This window comes from Anabrus simplex, chromosome 3 (genome assembly GCF_040414725.1).
Source record: "Anabrus simplex isolate iqAnaSimp1 chromosome 3, ASM4041472v1, whole genome shotgun sequence".
NCBI lineage: Eukaryota > Metazoa > Arthropoda > Insecta > Orthoptera > Tettigoniidae > Anabrus > Anabrus simplex.
The window spans coordinates 183,047,576-183,067,582 of record NC_090267.1 but is presented as its reverse complement, the minus strand read 5'-3'; the positions used below and the strand labels follow the sequence as shown (position 1 = coordinate 183,067,582).

The window sequence follows — 20,007 nt, the reverse complement described above, 5'->3', positions numbered from 1 at the left end:
CTTCCTTCCTTCCTTCCTTCTCTCCCCTGCATGGATAATACGATCTTCCAGAACGGCACTCCCTCAAAGTAATTTCTTATTTTAAAGGAGGTAGTATACATTTTAACACGTGTAAACTATGACTTACTAACAGGATTGATTGATTTTGGTATTTACGGGTGTTTTTGTTATTCTATGTTAATCTTCTTCGAGTCCGTTTCCCGGGGTCTTGAGGTTGTCATTTCGTGTGGTTTGGCCCAGTTTTACAGACGGATACCTCTCCTGACGCCAAGCCTAAGTGGAGGGAACTATTCATTATTGCCGGGCTGGGTGCCTCAGACGGTTGAGGCATTGGCCTTCTGACTCCAACTTGGCAGGTTCGATCCTGGCTCAGTCCAGTGGTATTTGAAGGTGTTCAAATATGTCAACCTCGTGTCGGTGGATTTAGTGGCACGTAAAAGAACTGAGAGATTAAATACCGGCACCTCGGCGTCTCCGAAAACCGTAAAAGTAGTTAGAGGAACGTAAAGCAAATAACATTAACTATTCACTATTGCGTGTTTCTATCGTAGTTGGTAGTCTGGTGTGTTTTGTTTAGGTGAAGAGACGTGTATTATGACTATCAGAAACACCCTGTCCCCGAGAAAGATGAATTAACCATACAGTGTTAGCGTCCGGGAATCAAAACCAGTGTTCTCTGAACTGAAAACCAGTACGATGATCTTCCACCCAACGAGTCGGACAGTTAATCTACGTTCATGTTCTATTTGAGTAAAGCATTTGTCATCGTTAATGCGATTTCCCATCCGAGACGACTGGTGTTGATATGCAATGTCTCAGTCCGACAGATGGACGTAAGATGTTCACAAGTCTAGTAAGGCATCTCTGAAAATTATGGCTTTTAAACTCTCTTTCTTTCCTTATTTACTTTTTTCCTTCAACATGTTGAACATCACACTTTTAAAACGAACGATTTAAAACGTCCGTATTTTGTTCCAGGTTACATACTCGCCGACGCTGGATATGATGTGTGGTTTGGCAATTGTCGGGGGAACTATTTTTCCAGTAAGCATGTCACTCTCAACCCGTCGAGCGCTGAGTACTGGAATTTCAGGTGAGGTGGAAGATATCACTCTTCTGGAATAATAAGTACGGTGTGTTTAGTCCATTATCCTTTGAATAAAATGTTTTGCGGCAGCATTACACATCCACTTACTCCGCTACTTCTGAGAAATGCCATGACATGGATTTTTTTCTGTGGGGTTATATCAAATCGAAAGTGTACTAAACTGAACCAGAAAATGCTGAACAATTATATCAACGAAATCATGAGGCCTGTGCTGCAGTGACACTTATAATGTTGAGACGTGTCCATGCAGACACTGAGAGACGTGTTCATCACTGCCTGTACCATCCGGGACATGTTTTTGAGCATATCTATTATGAGTAGTTGTAGAAGAAAACGTTCTGGTAGATCCAAGTGTGACATTTTAATTTTCTGGGCTTTGAAGCTATATTAATATATATTAGTTTTTGTTTCATACTGCACCCGTCCACCTCCCGAGTCCCAGACTAGCATTTATCTCAGGGGTGTCGGTTCATTATTTAAATCATCAAATATAAATATAACGGCATAATAGAACACGGGGATGAACGGAGCAACTTAAAATTAAAAGGGGGAAGGCTCGATTGTAACTTGAATTTAAGGACTCCATGATAGGACTAGGAAGTGACTGTTACTTTAAAAAGGGCATTATCTAACTACAATAAAAAGATTATGAGAGTGGTTTCCTTTGAAATAATTTGCCAGAAGGAGCGGTTTATTACGCCATTTGACGTATAAACTTTGATACACGTGGCAACAATATTTGAATTTACACACATGTTACATATATAAATCACTTGCCATACCGCAAGTGGTATCAATATCTTGCTGCGTTGCTTCTGAAATAAAATGACATTTTGGAGGTATAATTTACGGATCGATTCCATTTGAATCGAACCGTTACTCAAGGATATAGCTTCCTTCTATCGGGAGCCCGAGCATAACCCATGTTACGGTCGGCTTCCCGATTTAACTAAGATGATGTACTCCGGCTATGTACATTTTTCCGAGACCGGTACTCGGACTGGGTAATGTTTCTCGTGAAGTGCGAAAACTGGATTCCACGGACAGTTCCTATCTTACGATATCCAGCTGATGCCATACCAATGAATTAGCATTTACATTTATTTACATGTGATCTGAATTGTCACCAGTTAGCCTCAGTAGACTACTGACACAGATGAGATAACGAGAAGCGGTGGGAAATACCGTGCCAGTGACCCCCCTCGCATCGCGAGCGAAGTAAACACACACGCAAGTATGACTGTCACATCGTCCCATACGGAAACCGTACAATAACGCGGTAAAAAAAATGATTCGAATATTATCACTCTCATTATTCAAACATACGAATAGAGGGATATCGTCACCAAATAATTTAATCCACAAAATTATCATCCTCGAAATTATTATTATTATTATTATTATTATTATTATTATTATTATTATTATTATTATTCAACGGTTCCTGGCACTGTCACGTTTGATTAATATCATCATTATTATGCGGGATGCAAACACAAATGGTTATTACTGTTATTATTATTATATCCCTCTCGTGATTATTATTATTATTAATTAATAGGTGACTCAAGATATTATTATTATTCACGTCACTTAAAAAGGTTATTATTATTAATAGACCGGTCACTTCCGCCAAATTATATATTAAGATATCGGTCGCAATTACAAATTAATTCACTGATCAACCAACGACATCATTACAGTTATTATTATGACAATTATTATTAATCCGACCGCGGTGATTTAACATCGTCCTTACATTGTTATTATTATCGGTTGCATATTCTCAATTAGATTCCCGTTTAACATCGTTATCAACGCTCAATTAATTAAGGCGGTCCAATCCTTTATCTGCAATATTTATTATTATTATTATTATCACGACATCATGATTGTCCGTCGCTCGTCATTACAATGAATACAATATACGACCATTTATGTGGAATCTGAACTCTCATTGTTCTTAGATCCGTTGTATCTCAACGAACAGCTGTGCAGTCTATTTATTTCGTACATGCTGTCACGGGTTCGAATTCTACCCGCTGCGTAACTCAGTATTTCTCTGTGACACTGCCCGTACATTTTACACTCATATCAATATCCTAAGTGTCTCTCGTACGGAATTTATTTTCCTCTCTATCTCAATCATTTATTTATTCCTCACAGAATTATCAACTGACTTATTTATTCATTTCGGACATCGTACGACCTTTTATTATCTGACTGCAAATTCTTTCACATTTTCTATCTCATTTGGATCTATGCCTTAGTTCATTCTCCACAAATAATCGTAACATCTCGAAATTATATTTACCAAAATTTGACAATCATGGTCTCGTAATATTAGCACTACATGTTCCGGCTAATGAATCGCAACTTCAAAACGCGACATTTATACGTAAAAAAATATTGGACCGTAATTTAAACCACACGTTCATTAACATGTACGGATTATTAACACCGATCTACATTTCAATATTATTAATCGATCAAATTAAGTTATCACGCACTTTAATTCCAAATTAAAACGACCTCCCGTCATTAAATGATTCCCAATAAACTCAACACTTGATCACATGAATTATTATTATCCCCGAATCATATTTAAAAAAGAAATATCTTCACAAAAAAGTAGTTATATTATTTATTTATTATTATTATTATTTAAAAAAATAATATTTTCGCCTGTAATACGGTAGTCCACTCTTATTATGTTTAACGCATAACCCCTTGTACAAAGTCGATTTATTCTGGCACTAAACACTCCAGATATGATTTACTTGGAAATTATTATATTAATCGCATCTCACAAATTTAACAACTTCACTTTGAAAATATGACCATATTAATTTCAACAAAACACTCTTGGTATGGCGAAGCTGGATTTTCCTTCCATGTCATTAAATGGCTCGTTAAAATGACAAAACATAAAAGCACATATCGGGTCTTATTTAACTAGCATAATCAAAATCAAATGTAAAGAAAATTATCGACTACAAAGAAAATATGAATGCATGCATGACTTAACGTACTACACTATATATACAAATTTACATCTCCAACAAACTGAATACATAAAAGACCCGATTATTTACATTATTATGATTTACTACTGTCCGTGCTACAAATTTAGGATGGGGTCGTTAAGCGACCCATCTTGTTACAGAAGGTAACCAAGTATAATCAAATTATTCCCATTTTTCCCATCACGATAACATTTCCCAAATATATTTTACAGTTTAGTACTCATCTTAGTTATCGGTATTCCATTGCAGCTTTGCAGACGAGAGGCTTCATCCAGCCCCTCTCTGCGTTTTACTCCTCCATCCTTGATGGCGTAGTTTCACAAAAGATTTCCTGGCGCATTATTATTTTACACTCATATCTTGATTACCACAAACCTTCACCATTTACTACGTTAACACTGTATACTTTAATTTGGATACAACAAATTTCTATCCTAGACCCAAGAATATAATATATTTACACTATTTAATCTTCGTCCACCTACCGCACAATGGACCTGGACACGTACGACGAGGTGTCAACTATTTCGCCCGTCGCGATACGCCCGATTTATACGGCATTCTTGACGTGTTCATTACATCGGTTCGGTATAGCTAAGTACAGGCTACTACTTCCTTAAAGTACTGTTCGTCACACAGTCTATTATGTACGTACTTATAGTGATATATTTTACACTACTCTCTTGCAGGGTAATTACTTTACGTCACTGATTATTCATAAATAACAAACACTATCCTACGTTAACTATTTCCAGATTTAACATGTTGCTTGAGCGCGATCACACTTTACAAACACTGGCGGATGCTCGCGCCATTAAATGACTGTACGTCCGTAGAATTCTAAGTTACCGGCGACCAACAGTTCAGCTCCCGATATTCAATTCACGTGTGCTGGCGACCGTCAATTCAGCTCCAACGATTCAAGACAAGTGGCTGGCGATGATCAATTCAGCTCCGTATATATGGATGAAGCCTTTTTCCCGCGGATTTGTTGACGTCATACCCCTGAGGGAGGGGGTGGATTTTTAATATCGGTACTTGCACTCCGAATTGGAAGTTAAAATTTACATCAAATTAATCCACTCCGCTAGCCTATCTGCTGGATAAAATATGAACTCCAGGTGATCACAGATTTAGGAGATATGGGTGGATTTCGCTCCTCACATTTCGCGCCTTCGTAAGCGTCCCTGACAACGTGGTCTTCTTTCAGCCAATGAGATTCAAGCTGTCCGGTTTCCAAGAAATCCAGCCTTCAATTTAATTAATTTGCCAATAAGTATTGATTATTTTTCCATGCGTGACATCTAATAAATTCATTACATCCATCCGCGTACTCATATTAATTTATTACTGATTACTTTTGTAGTTACGAAAATATCTCATCCATCATTCCTTAAGATGGTATCACTGAGTCTCCCATCAAATTTTTACTATTGGCCGGCAAGCGGTCACGTGATTTAAATCTCCACCTGCTCGAACTTAGGCTAGCGAACGTACACTCAGCCGTTGTAATTTTCCATGAGGTCATGGAATTTCCGTCCTACCAAAAATATCCCAAGGTCTTACTCATGTGGTGAGTTTTCTTTGTATGACTCTCCCCCCTTCCTCTTTCTGACCAAGACTTATTTGTGGACTCTGTATTTCCTTGTACGCCAACTAATGATATTCCCTGCTGTGAAGTAGCTAAAAGTTGTCGGGTTGAGCTAATCCGTCAGGCTCCAGTCTGTCGTCCTTCCTTCGCTCTGATTTCGACATTACCTAAACGAAATATTTTCAAATACACTCCTCTGTATTTCAATAAATGTATCATATTATTTTACCGATCAAATCATGACTGACTATGGGCCTAAGTCACTCGGGTTCAATACAAACAAATTTTTATAGAGTGGAAGGTCTGCACGTGTATAAATTAACAAGTCATGAAATTTCCTTTTCTGAACCTTTGGCGTATTTACAAATGAAATGGGGTACTGGAGTGCCAGGAGTGTCCGAGGGCATGTTCGGCTCGCCAGGTGCAGGTCTTTTGAATTGACGCTCGAAGGCGGCCTGCGCGTCGTGATGTGGTTGAAATAATGATGAAGACGACACATATACCTAACCCCCGTGCCAGCGCAATTAATCAATAATGGTTAAAATTCCTAACCCTGCGGGGAATCGAACCGAGGACCCCTATGACTAAAAGCGAGCACGCGAACCATTTAGGCATGGGGCCGGACGGCGTATTTACAAATGCACCGGTATAGAAAGCGTGCAGTAAAACGACTGCTACTCTATTTGTTTCACAACAGCCGAAATACAGCACGCTGCAGCGCTCCTTCGAAAATAAGTGATTATAATCCCATGCATCAATATCGCATGTGGGACATTTGTAAGTTGACAGTACGGCGCTTGCGGGACGGCTGGTATAATGTATTAAAAATAGTTGAAATTTGAAATGTTAATAATAATGTTATTTGTTTTACGGCCCACTAACTACTCTTTTACGGTTTTCGGAGATGCCGAGGTGCCGGAATTTAGTCCCGTAGGAGTGCTTTTTACGTGCCAGTAAATCTACCGACACGAGGCTGACGTATTTGAGCACCTTCAAATACCACCGGACTGAGCCAGGATCGAACCTGCCAAGTTGGGGTCAGAAGGCCAGCGCCTCAACCGTCTGAGCCACTCAGCCCGGCAAATTTGAAATGTTAATCTACGAAGAGATGGATAATGAATGGTATGGCAATCAGCAAAGGATAAATTTTCTTATTGTTCTTTAAAGATGGACAGCGTTCATTCTCAGCTACAATTGCTGTGTATCTATAAAACAATGACACTAGTTGCGTGCATTTTTTGAACTTGAGGCAGGTAACCACGACAGAGCAACATGTGTCTTGCTGCATATGCAACCATTGTCACGCAAGACTGGAGCGTGTAAACTAAAATGCCCCAGTTTGCTCCAATTCGATCGACAAGGCATGTTCGAAGCGAAGTTTGTTGACCAGGGAAGGTGACCTTGCTTGCTTTTCTGACGTTGCAATCAATGTAGTTCATCCAGATATGAGTACGGCTCCATGGCTAAGTGGTTAGCGTGCTGGCCTTTGTTCCAGTGGGTCACGGGCTCGACTCCTGGCCGGGTCAGGGATCTGAAGCTTCATTGGTTAATACTGATGGCTCGGGGGCTGGATGTGTGTGCCGTTTTCATCATTAGAATTCGTCATAGGTAGGGACCCCATCCTCAGAGATGCGCAGGTCGCTTATACGTCGTCAACTCGAAAGACATGCACCAGGCCTCTTCGGAGGCCACACAACATTATTATCCAGATATTAGTAAGCCCTTGTTTACAAAGAACAAAGGCCAAGAATTCGGAAGTATAAAATGGTGATGGAATGGTTGATTAAGGGTCGATGGTTGCAGAGTTGTTCTCAGCCCACTAGTGGTCCGACAGCTCTGCACTCAGACCGGCCAACCGAACAGAGGAGGGGTGGCCACGGCTCTGCAGTGGCTCTACGCCATTGTATTCGGGAGACGGAGAGGGACTGGTCCACACCGTCGGCTGTGCTGAGAATGGTTTTCCGTGGTTTCACATTATCCCGGTGGAAGGAGCAAGGAACTAGTCTACCTACTCTGTCAGACGTATTATCCGCACACTTTATCTTGGTGCATTTACACGCTAGTGCTGAATCGGTCGACCTCGGCGATCTTCGAGATTCGTACTGGCAACCTTTGAAACACAAACTATGAATCGCTTAAGCATCGTTGTGCGACATCTGGCGTACACTTTACGTACTAGTACTGTTGTTGTTTACACAACAAAGCCAAAGTATAGAATTGTTGCTAGGAACAAGATTCGCATCGAGAAATGTTTTATAATGTTATATGTGTATGTGACATAGTTGTTGGCTTAAGATGATAACGGTTTAGAAATTTCATATCGATCGATCATATTCTCGATTCAATTCAATTTCGTTTTCAGTTGGCAGCACTATCGATACCGGGAAAGCTCCCTCCTTACTCCTCACCCCCGTACACAAATGCACCAAGATAAAGTGTGCCGATAATACGTTGTGCATTCTTTTTTTTTTGCTAGGGGCTTTACGTCGCACCGACACAGATAGGTCTTATGGCGACGATAGGATAGGAAAGGCCTAGGAGTTGGAAGGAAGCGGCCGTGGCCTTAATTAAGGTACAGCCCCAGCATTTGCCTGGTGTGAAAATGGGAAACCACGGAAAACCATCTTCAGGGCTGCCGATAGTGGGATTCGAACCTACTATCTCCCGGATGCAAGCTCACAGCCGCGCGCCTCTACGCGCACGGCCAACTCGCCCGGTCGTTGTGCATTCTAGCAAGCAGCGAAGACTTCAGTAAAACGGGAATGCTTTTAAGGAGTCGTAGGAGTTAGCTAGACCCAGACCATGTCAATGACTTATTAATTCATAGCAATCATAGCAATAAATAATTATTTTGCAATTCATTCCCAAATTGGAGCTAGAGTTTTGCTCTAGGCATATCTCCTTAGATAGAAACCTTGAGCAAGATGATTTTAAAAATTTATTTTGAGGTTTATATTTAACTTTAATGCGTATTTAGTTAACGTGTATACAGCAGTGAAGTACGCTAGCCAGGAAGAATACACGTGGCAGCACGTGAACTTCATTGACTGTTATTTTCTCCGACAGGAGTGATATTTACTACATTATTTCCAGTTTGTCTTACGAAGCAGAAACACAGTCTAAAAGTATGAGTAACTATTGGTATTTTCATGCCCAGTCATCAGTCCACCATTGTGGCAAAAGCGTAATGTTTCGAGACAAACTTGAGTACGGCTATACAAGGACGAAAGGAGGCGAGCACTTCTACCTATGACTGAGATAGCGCGTGAAGGAGCGAGTATCAAGGGGCAAGGTCGTGCGAACATAGCTCGCCTCGCCTCTGAGAAGCGAAGTTCGGTCATGGCCATACTCGACAAGAATGAACCAAGCATAGAGCGTGTTTCGCATGACACTAAATGACACTGACCTTAAAAATGCGTAATCTGCAATCTGCATTCCACTCTTCTTGTTTTTGTTGTTGTTGGGTAATTATGTTTTAACTTTATTATCACTTGTAATGTTAAGCTACTAGTAAGCTCAACCTATAGTATTGTAAGCTGTAGTGTTAAGCACTGGAAACAGTTATGTTATGTGTGAATTTGTATATGTTGATGCTGGATTTAGAACGTTAAACTATTAGTATTTCTTGTAATATTTTCTTTCCATGGAATTGTTTGTTATGCTCTTGTTGTTGTTGTTGTTGTTATTGTTGTTGTTGGGTAATTTTTAGAGCTGTCGACGTATTCGATTAATCGGACCGATTGACCGATTAATCGAACTGATTAAAATGACAGAGTAGTGAAGGAAAAATAACTGTTTTGTGTGGCATAAAACCTGTGTATATTATTATTTGTCATTTGGTGTGCAAGCCTCAGCTGTTATATGACTGACAGGTCATTAAAATAAACTGATGCTCATGTCTTTCGTTCAGAAAGGTAAAACCAATAATACCTCATTAATTGCTTTCTTCTAAAACGAGGGTCATGACCATTGCTTTTACAAACTATTACCGGGCGAGTTGGGCGTGCGGTTAGGGGCGCGCAGCTGTGAGCTCGCATCCGGGAGATAGTGTGTTCGAACCGCACTGTCGGCAGCCCTGAAGATATTTTCCGTAGTTTTCCTTTTCCACACGAGGCAAATACTAGGACTGTACCTTAATTAAGGCCACGGCCGCTTCCTTCCCACTCCTAGACCTTTCCTATCCCATCGTCGCCATAAGACCTATCTGTGTCGGTGCGACGTAAAACAAATTACATTTTACAAACTATTGGAAAGGAAATGTTGTACAGGCTACTGTAGTATATTTGAGGACCTTTGCAAAACACAGTCAGGCGACATAATGGATAGGGTTGGGGAAGGTACTTGAAGGAACTGTCATTAAGGAATTTCCAAATAATTGGCGAATGGTCAGATACGAATTTCTGGCGTGAAGTTTGCTTAGAACTGAAACCAGATTTTGATGTAATTGAAGACAAAGAAAAAAATGCGTTTGGTAAGTGTATTTTCAGTTATACAGTATTATTACACGATACAGATTCACAAAAAATATATATTTATGATACAATTTCATAATTTAATTTTTAGCCACAAACTGCTGATATTAAGAAATCATCCTATTATTAAAATGAATATTAAAGAGTTGAAACAATGAACAATCTGTATAGCCTGTATTATTATTCATTAACTGATATTACTGTCTTCCGTTGAACTAATACAGACAAGCTTTTATGTTAAATAGCAGCATACTAATTATTTTACAAAAGTGAACACTTCTTCACTGCACAGATGGCTCTTTTGTATCTGAAATGTATTCCTGCTGATAATTTATATCTTTGACATTTGCCATGACACGCTTCCGATATTTGACACAAAATATTTACAAAGTGTGTTTCTAACATTATTTGCTGTCAAACCTCCTCTTGTGGTGTTCCCTGGTGGCAAATCTTCCAAACCTGTCACTGATGTGGTATCTTCAACTACAAATCCATCTCTTTTACGTACAAAATTGTGTAAAACAATGCAAGCGTTGACAATGATGACGGCAAAATCTGGCTCTACATTAATAGGTCGGTGAAACACACGCCACTTATTGGTGAGAATGCCAAAGGCACATTCAACATACCGCCGTGCCCTGCACAATCGATAATGAAATATTCTTTTCTCAACTGTTAAATGTGTTCCACCAAAAGGCCGTAATAAATGTTTGTTTAGTCCAAATGCTTCATCTCCGACGAAAAAGTACGGAACTTTTGGACATTCCGTTCCTGGTAAAGATTTTTCTTCGGGTAATTGTTGACTGTTGTTTTCTATTGACTGCCACAACCTGGATTGCTTAAATATTGAAGAGTCACAGTCTTTACCATAGATTCCTACGTCAACATAGACAAATCGGTATCTGGAGTCTGCTACAGCCGTTAGAACTAAAGAGAAATAATCTTTGTAATTAAAATACATTGATCCACTGTCAAATGGACACGTAACACGTATGTGTTTGCCATCGACTGCTCCTAAGCAATGGGGGAAGTTAGCGGTACTTTCAAATCCAGAAGCGATTGACTCCCATATCTCTGGTGTGGGTGTCGGGATGCAGTCTTCTCGCATCAGTGACCAGATTGTTCTGCATACATCTTTAACAATTTTACTTGCAGTAGAAATACCAATTCTGTAGTTGTAGTGTAATTCAGTAAACGTACAACCACTTGCCAGATATCTGAAAATACAGTAAATCATTAACTTAGTTTTTGCCGAAAAGAAAGTAAGAGGATAATTAGTAATAAACCGTTATAGTAATTCTTTTTACAATGGTTTCTTCCTCTTTTTAGGAAAAAAAGTAATACGGAGGTGGACCAATCTCCGTGACTCCTTTGCCAAGTACAAGAAAAAAAATATATATCAAGAAAAGTGGTGCGAAGGCAAAAATTCTAAGAACGTATATATTTTCTGACCAAATGCAGTTTTTAGACAAACTCTATCATGGTCGGGAGACGGTGGATAGCTTCGAATCAGAAAGTGATGGAGGACTGGAGAATGTACAGGAAGTAGATATAGAGCCGCAAGCTTCCACGTCATATGAGAGTACCGGTATTCCAAAGTGAGCATCTCAAACAAGAAGCAGGAAACACAGAAAACCAGATGAGGTCGAAATGAGAGTTTTGAAAGCTCTAGAAGCAGGCAGTCCTTGCAGCAAAATGTCATTTTTACGAAGTCTGATGCCTCATTTGGATAAATTTGACGAACAAGACTTTCTTCAGTTTCAAATAGAAGTACTTAAAGTTATTGAAAGAATTAATGAAAGAAAGAAGGGAATGGTTGCTCACCCTCCTACACATTTCCACTACTCAACTACCATGCCCGCCCATCAGCAATTTCCGACTCAGCCTTCAACTCAACCTAACCAATTGTGTAATCGTCCATCTCCTATTTTCCTTCAAAACCAAAATTTTTCAGGTCTACCCCCTTCGTTTCCCTCCCAAATAACTACCTCTAACCGGCCTCCCTTGTACTTAGCCCATCAGCCGGTGATTGCAACTCAGCATGCAGTACCATCACAACCAAACCAGACGCTATCCCGCATTAATGAGATAAATTCTAATCAACACTCACAGTCAACAGTGCAACACTTCCAGCAGTTCGGACAATGCACCTCTCCAGACAGAGACGTGCTGCACAGTCCTTCTACAGTTTCAGCAGAATCTTCAAGTGCTGATAATATTGACTTTGCTACCGGTAATTAATAATGTATTACCCACCCGTATTCATCTTACTTTCTTCTTCGATGTATTGTCGAACAATTTAAGTAAATAGAGAATTTTAAAATGCAGATGTATCGAGTTAGTGTTGTAATATTCCATTCGCCAATAAAATTTAATTGTACTATTCTCAGTCGTTCATAAATCTCCTAACATTGTGTCTACCATGATTTGAAACAATGTTTATGGCCTTAAAGAAGGTGCGAATACTACATTTCTTTTTCGGCACAAAGTCACCCCACCCGACGGTACTTAACACGACAATGTTAAACGAGATACTAAACAAATACTTTCTGTACAATTATATATATATATATATATACAATGATAACAGTATATTAACAGCAAGCTAAAAATAGATTAATATATTTAAAACATTCAACGCACAACTTCCTAATACAATTAAACTCATTGTCATGAGGATGAAGTGAAATCAAACATTTTTAAAACAAATTGATTACATTGATTGTTATTTCTTTACTTACCTCAACGTTACAGCCAGCATTTCAATAGGTTGTATACAGTTTCTAAATTGCGTGTTTTGACGTTGAAGAGCATCCTTCAGTTTGCCGTGTAATTCGTCATAGGAGGCAATTGACATACGAAAGTAGTTAAAAAAATTATTTTCGTCATTCCTGAGATCTTCAAAAAGTGTGTAAAATAATCCCACTTCCTCTCTCCTCTGATTGATAGGATGCACCCAAAGACGAGGATTTCGTTTTTGTCTCTTTCGGCGACGATGAAATAGCCATAACGCAATAATTTGTTCACGATCCATTCCAAGACTGTCTTGTATGACTGGAATCAAGACACGTACTGAGCGTCCCACGGCAAAAAAACCGTACGGCGAAAAGCCGTTGTAGTGTGAAAGCAACATCCACGGCAAAAGAGCCGTACGGTTTTTTTGCCGTACGGTCGAAACCGTGTAGTGTGAAAGGAGCTTGCTTTCCACGCCACGCCACGTCACTCCACTCCACTTCTCATAGACACTTGCCGTCCACTTCCGTCAACTTACCGGCAACTTCTCGTCCCCACCTCATATTTGCGTCTCGGTTTGAATCTGGTCCATGGACGCGAACATTATCCTTGGGATTTTTATTCTTCCGAAAAGAAGGTTGAGGTGAAAGAACAGTACTAAGGTTCATTGGGTCCATCCATTGAATTCATATCGCCTAGAACGAGGAACTCATCGTTCTTCTAGATGAACGTACCAGTGATCTAAAAATGTTCCTTAATTACTTTCGTATGAGTGGGAATTTGTTTGAATTGTTGTCAATCCTTGAAGCACGTTTACAGCGTCAGGGCACCAACATGAGAAAATGTATTCCGCCGATATTTTGAAACAAAAACTTCAAACTTGTGACGCACATAATGTTGACCGTTTGAACGACTGATTTAGTGAGCTACCAGTATGGCCTTGCTACCTACACCTACCTTCTGTAAATAAGACTGGTAGTTCTCACGAATAAGATTTTTTTTTTTACAAGTTGCTGTACGTCGCACCGACACAGATAGGTCTTATGGTGACGATGGGACAGGAAAGGGCTAGGAGTGGGAAGGAAGCGGCCGTGGCCTTAATTAAGGTACAGCCCCAGCATTTGCCTGGTTTGAAAATGGGAAACCACGGAAAACCATCATCAGGGCTGCCGACAGTTGGGTTCGAACCCACTATCTCCCGAATACTGGATAATGGCGGCACATAAGCGACTGCGGCTATCGTGTTCGGTCCGAATAAAAAAATGTTATTATGTAATTTAATTGGAAGCAGTTCTTTTGAAATGAAGACTGCTAAAAAGCCTTGATTAATTATTTTTCAATGACCCATGTTATTGTAATATCGAAAATCGTTAACATATAACACATATAGCCTATTACTGTAGATATCAACTCTCTCTTTGGAGTTGTCCAGTTCGGCAGAAAGTGGAATCACTTCATGGGAAACTTCATTCCACATTTGAAGCCTTTTATTTTATTTGAGTAGTCTGTCGTTCGTTAATCCCACTGACAAGGCCGATTTTGTATTTCTATTATTAACTTTTCAGTATCTATGAATGGAACCGACATTTTGAAACGAAATCTTCGAACTTGTAGCTCATATTATGTTGACTGTCTGAACGAGCTAATCTGATTCAGTGATGAGTGAGCTTCCGGTCGCCCAGTGTGGAAGACTCTTCAGGCCGGTCGACAGCAGCCTGCTGTTGACGAGAGTGGACGGAGGTTGCGCCACACGAAGTGTCTCGTGTGAACGCTACCGGCCTTTTACCACACCTCTGGTGGAGTGGAGTGGAGTGGCGTGGCAAGCAGTGGATCGTGCGAAAGGGCCCTTATCGTTTAAGAATTATGATATGATGAAAGATTCGCCCATATCACAGATACGGCGCGACCAACGGAAGGTTAAAGAATTTCCAAGAATTTCCACGTAATGTGCGGATGGATAGATACCAATTGCCAGAAAGATACAGTAGAAAAAATGACAACTTAAAGCTCAGTTCCTGTGTGGTTGTCATTCAGAAGACAGTATATATTCAAATTCAGTGTTGTGAACTTCAGTTACAAATATGGCTTATGAACCGATGTGAGGAAAACTTGGTGACAGTTTCGGATTTAAACTCAACGGTTGTGGTAAGGTGACAAATAGAAAGACAGTGTTTTGTAAGAAATTCGTAAAATCGTTCAGTTATACTGGAAGTACAAGTAGTAGATTTTCTCGAAGTTATAGTGTGTGAAACCGATTAAAATTCGAGTAATCGGCGGATTAATCATTTAAAGTAATTCGGTTAACCGATCAAAATGTTTAATCGACCAACAGCTCTAGTAATTATGTTTTAACTTTACTTTATTATCACACTACTGTAAGTGACCATTGCCACCGGGATAAATTCCCAGTTGCGATGTATTTGTTAATAATAATAATAATAATAATAATAATAATAATAATAATAATAATAATAATAATAATAATAATTGTTACGGAAATATCGTGGATCACAGAGGTGTAAGAAGCGTGAGGGTTGAATGGGTGGACAAGAGTTAACTAGACCGTAACTTGACACTACAAATTTTGAAATTTTATTTCTTTCCTTTGTTTTTTGTACTTTAATATTTGATACATAGAAAATCTGAATGAATAACAACAGTATTAATGGGATCAGTTCTCATAATAACAAGGACTTAAAAGTCCGAATATCAGGTAGAAGAGTTGAGAGAATTTAAAATGCTAATTTACATAGAAAAGAGCTGGATTGCTCTTGGCAGGTACAACATTTACAAGAGCACATTTTGCTCCAATTCTTTACACTACTGGGGAGTCTGCGCTTCAATTATAGCATAGTCCAGCCTCGTAGAGGCATCAGTTTTCTTATGGTGCACTTACAATCTATTGGTTGTCCTTAATTAAAGTATTTGCATACCGTTGCCCTAATGTGGGCTTATCTATTGCTCAACAGTTTTTAATACACTGTTCCTAAAGAGAACTAACACCAGAAACAATTACCGAATAAAGAGGGGCATGAGTGCCCATACTAAATGGACTTAATGTAAATAAAAGAAGGTTGAACATGACTGGCCATAAACAAAAGGCTAGGAGGTGAAACACTTGCCCTCCTTATAGGAATAGTTAAATACCCTAAGTGGACTTATGGCCCAATGATACATAGGCTAAGCCTATTCCACACCAGGGTGACTAAATTAAATACCAAATAAATGTTAAGAATTTAGGTTTAGAATCTTTAGTCACCCCATGCCTAGTTGAATGGGAATCAGCAGAGGGTTATCACTCTTAGTTCCCTTGCATTATATATTTCCCAGTAGAGAATAGGATATTGTCCTCAGACTTGCCGAAAATTCTATATTTTTTTTTGCTAGGGGCTTTACGTCGCACCGACACAGATAGGTCTTATGGCGACGATGGGATAGGAAAGGCCTAGGAGTTGGAAGGAAGCGGCCGTGGCCTTAATTAAGGTACAGCCCCAGCATTTGCCTGGTGTGAAAATGGGAAACCACGGAAAACCATTTTCAGGGCTGCCGATAGTGGGATTCGAACCTACTATCTCCCGGATGCAAGCTCACAGTCGCGCGCCTCTACGCGCACGGCCAACTCGCCCGGTAAAATTCTATATTAAACCACTAACTTTATAAATTTACATGAAATAAAAGAATTGAAACCTTCTCCTCAAACTATCCGCAAGAGCTACCACATGTTTATGAAAACTCTGCTATTACCTTGAGTAGCTGAGCCTTCCGAACACCACCCGTGACTCCTGCCTCCCTTAGGATATGCCGCACTCAAATCTCTGGAGCAATCAAGACAATACGGCCCTAAAGCGCCCAGCTTTTATAGTATTTTGAGGGGAAGTTTCCAGAACTCTTTACTGATAGACTGGATTCCTGTACACACCCCCAATTTTAATCGGCTAGGGAAAATATTTACAAATTCCTGATAAATTGATTACCATTGAAAAAGCAACCAGCTGAAGTGTTGACAGCTTTGATTCATAAAAGAACAATCTTAAGAACCAGGTTAACAAACATCAAAAGTACAAATTTATTTATGAAATAACTATAGTTTACCTCGCAAAATATCTTGTACTGGTAATACATCATTTCAAGTTAGATTACATAGATGGCCTTATAGAAGGCGCGTAGTTTAACTGACCGGGGAAGGTGTACACTCGGTATAATAATAATAATAATAATAATAATAATAATAATAATAATAATAATAATAATAATAATAATATCTCGACAAAGATACATTAATTACCATTGGCATTATACAACTACAAAATGATTGAAAGGAATAAAAGTTCCTGAATGACATAAGATACACATCAAATTTGCTAAATTGGTATTATATTAAATACTTGAAGTGCGGTTTATATTGTGTGTTGATCTTCACATCGCGAATAAAATTGCAGATGAAGGATTGGTTTTCTTTCCTTTAAGAAAACAGTATTGCTCTTAGGACCTACAAGGAGTCAACACATTCCTCGGAGACGCCCATAATTCCTCGTGATTAAAGGATATTATACTGTACTTTGTAATGTATTATGAAAGATAGATAAAAAGGATCGCCAGTGGCTTTACATCTCACCGACACAGATAGGTCTTATGGCGACGATAGGATAGGAAAGGCCTAGGAGTGGGAAGGAAGTGGCCGTGGCCTTAATGATGGTAGAGCCCCAGCATTTGCTTGGTGTTAAAATGGGAAACCACGGAAAACCATCTTCAGGGCTGCCGACAGTGAGATTCGAACCCACTATCTCCCGGATGCAAGCTCACAGCCACGCACCCCTGACTGATAAAAAGGATCAGGCATTATTGCCCGTGAGTTATTTAAATAACTAGTAACATTTTCTTTTTCGTCTACAGTATTTATTAGTTGCGTATGTTTTCTAGCCTTTATTCCTTGGAGAAATTTATTAAATGCAATTAAATGCATCCCTCACCCCTCAAGCCGATAAAAATTATTTGTCTGTTTTTCCCCCATTTTACCTTACACTTCAATGCTGAAGTTCTTTATGTGACGTAGTTTACCTCTGATTCTTTCATAAATACATTTGTAGGGAGAAAGCACAATGGCAGAAACAGCCTTCCTTCATTTTCCTTCTGTGTTGCTCTGGTACAAGCCTCTGTAAACCGCCGGCAGCTCACTTCTATAGTGAGGTCATCTATAGTATTTATTTGTTGCGTGTGTGTGTTTTAGGCTTTAAATCAGTGCGTAAATGTCTTGTGCTGAGTGAGAGTTATTCGATGAGCCTACGTGTATAATTTCTTTTTTTAACATCAATACTGTGATCCTCTGTAGAGCCATCTACAGTATTTATTACTTGCGTATGTTTTCTAGCCTTTATTCCTTGGAGAAATTTATTAAAAGCAATTAAATGCATCCCTCTCCCCTCAAGCCGATAAAAATTATTTGTCTGTTTTTCCCCCATTTTACCTTACACTTCAATGCTGAAGTTCTTTATGTGCCGCAGTTTACCTCTGATTCTGTACAAACAAAACATTGCCCTTATACCCTTATACCTCCGTCCCCCCGTACCCTTAATTTCTAAAAATAATTTGTAGGTAAAGTTCCTTCCGCTTTTCCTCTTAAATTTAAGTACTCAGTTCCACACATTTATGTTCCGCCGTTATCCCATGATTGTGATGAGCAGAGCCGTTCGATAGATCAACCCTGTTGTCATAAGAGCTATACTGTTTTCTTAACATGGAATGACCTATAGTTCGAGTGCTCCATTTGAATGCTTGCACAATGGAAACGGACTTTCATAACTAACAACTAGAGGACCAAAACGATACTTTTTTTTTTTTTGGAAAATAAATATTGAAGGTATTATTAGCGAAATTATGTGGGTGATCATGTGCTTCTTTGATTTTATACACGAGACACTATCACATCTTGCCAATTAATGTAGTTTCTGGTAAGAGTCGTTTTAGTAAGCTGTTACGCACAAAGAATCATTTAAGATCCACTTGAAGGGAAGACATATCCAGTATGTTCTTAATAGAACATAAACTAGCACCAGACTTAAATTTCTCGGATGTTAAAAATGACTTTGTGACCATCAAAGTGAGAACATTCAAGATGCCATATCTATTGAATACACAGTACCACATCATTATCCTCTCTTCAACATTTGTAAAATCGCAGAGAAAACTGCTTAGGATACTCAGATTTGTAAATTTATTATTCAACATTAAAATTAATTACTAGTAACACCTTTTCTATGTTATTTGTTTTAAATCCTGTATTAAATTTTATTTTTGAATAAAAAACAGATATCCTCACGTCTGTACCCATTATTGTACAAACTTTATTTGGTACCATCAGACATCCTAGAATGTATGTGAGTGGTCCAGGCTACCATAATCTGATAAATATAGGAATAGAAAAGATACTTAGAAGTTCATGGAATATAAGTGTCATCTTTTTCCGTAGCTGGCACGAGATGGGAATTTACGACCTTCCAATCATCACTGACTACATTCTGAAGAGAACTGGTCAAGAAAAGCTGTCCTACATCGGACATTCCATGGGTGCAAGCATGTTCTTTGTGATGGCTTCAGAGATGCCTGAGTACAATAAAAAGTTCAATTTTATGATCGCTTTGACACCAGCCGTGTACATAGAGTACTGCAGATCACCATTGCCGAAAATTTTCGCTATCGCCGGTAACCAGCTAGAGGTGAGTAAAGTTGTGAGGCAATCATAAAGTTGTTTACAACAACTAAAAGCATCCCGTAAGTATATTACTGTATTAAGAAATGTAACTGTTAAACATTTCTGTGACTCTGAGCATCTAATGTGATATTGTAAAGTCTTCCTGCAAACTCTCTGTAAAACGTAAAGGTAGTAAGTGTGACGTAAATTCAAAATGTATTCTCCCAAGAGGTAGGATACTAAGTGAAATGGAAACAAAGAGCAGCTAAGCTAATGCAGTGAGGTCACATTTGCCATCAACGGTATTCTGTAAAAGAAAGAAGTCAACCAACACTCGGACCAAACTATCTTTAAATCGGTCTCTTTTCAAACCTACTTAGCTGTAAGAG

At 39.1% G+C, this 20,007-nt stretch overlaps 2 protein-coding genes across 2 annotated transcripts in view; one reads left to right on the top strand and one right to left on the bottom strand.

Annotated features, from left to right (window-relative positions):
- The window catches only part of LOC136866127 (lipase 3), a 105,696-nt gene that overhangs the window by 46,050 nt on the left and 39,639 nt on the right, over positions 1-20,007 (top strand). Inside the window, exons 3-4 of the mRNA XM_067142817.2 lie at positions 979-1,093; positions 19,397-19,643. Of these exons, the coding sequence (XP_066998918.2) occupies positions 979-1,093; positions 19,397-19,643 (362 nt within the window). The remainder of the gene's footprint in view (positions 1-978; positions 1,094-19,396; positions 19,644-20,007) is intronic.
- Positions 10,529-13,231, bottom strand: LOC137498891 (uncharacterized). Its single transcript, XM_068226619.1, has 3 exons — positions 12,939-13,231; positions 11,188-11,414; positions 10,529-11,124 (listed from the first exon to the last, which is right to left on the bottom strand). Exons 1-3 carry the CDS (start codon positions 13,229-13,231, stop codon positions 10,529-10,531), a joined length of 1,116 nt encoding a protein of 371 aa, XP_068082720.1.

Bases quoted from the DNA above. Each gene is read 5' to 3' on its own strand.
- LOC137498891 (XM_068226619.1), bottom strand. From the start codon at position 13,231: ATGGATCGTGAACAAATTATTGCGTTATGGCTATTTCATCGTCGCCGA. The intron at 11,415-12,938 runs GTAAGTAAAGAA...CTGTATTTTCAG, and splicing joins ATGCTGGCTGTAACGTTGAG to ATATCTGGCAAGTGGTTGTA. The intron at 11,125-11,187 runs GTGTTACGTGTC...ATTTCTCTTTAG, and splicing joins AGTCGATGGCAAACACATAC to TTCTAACGGCTGTAGCAGAC.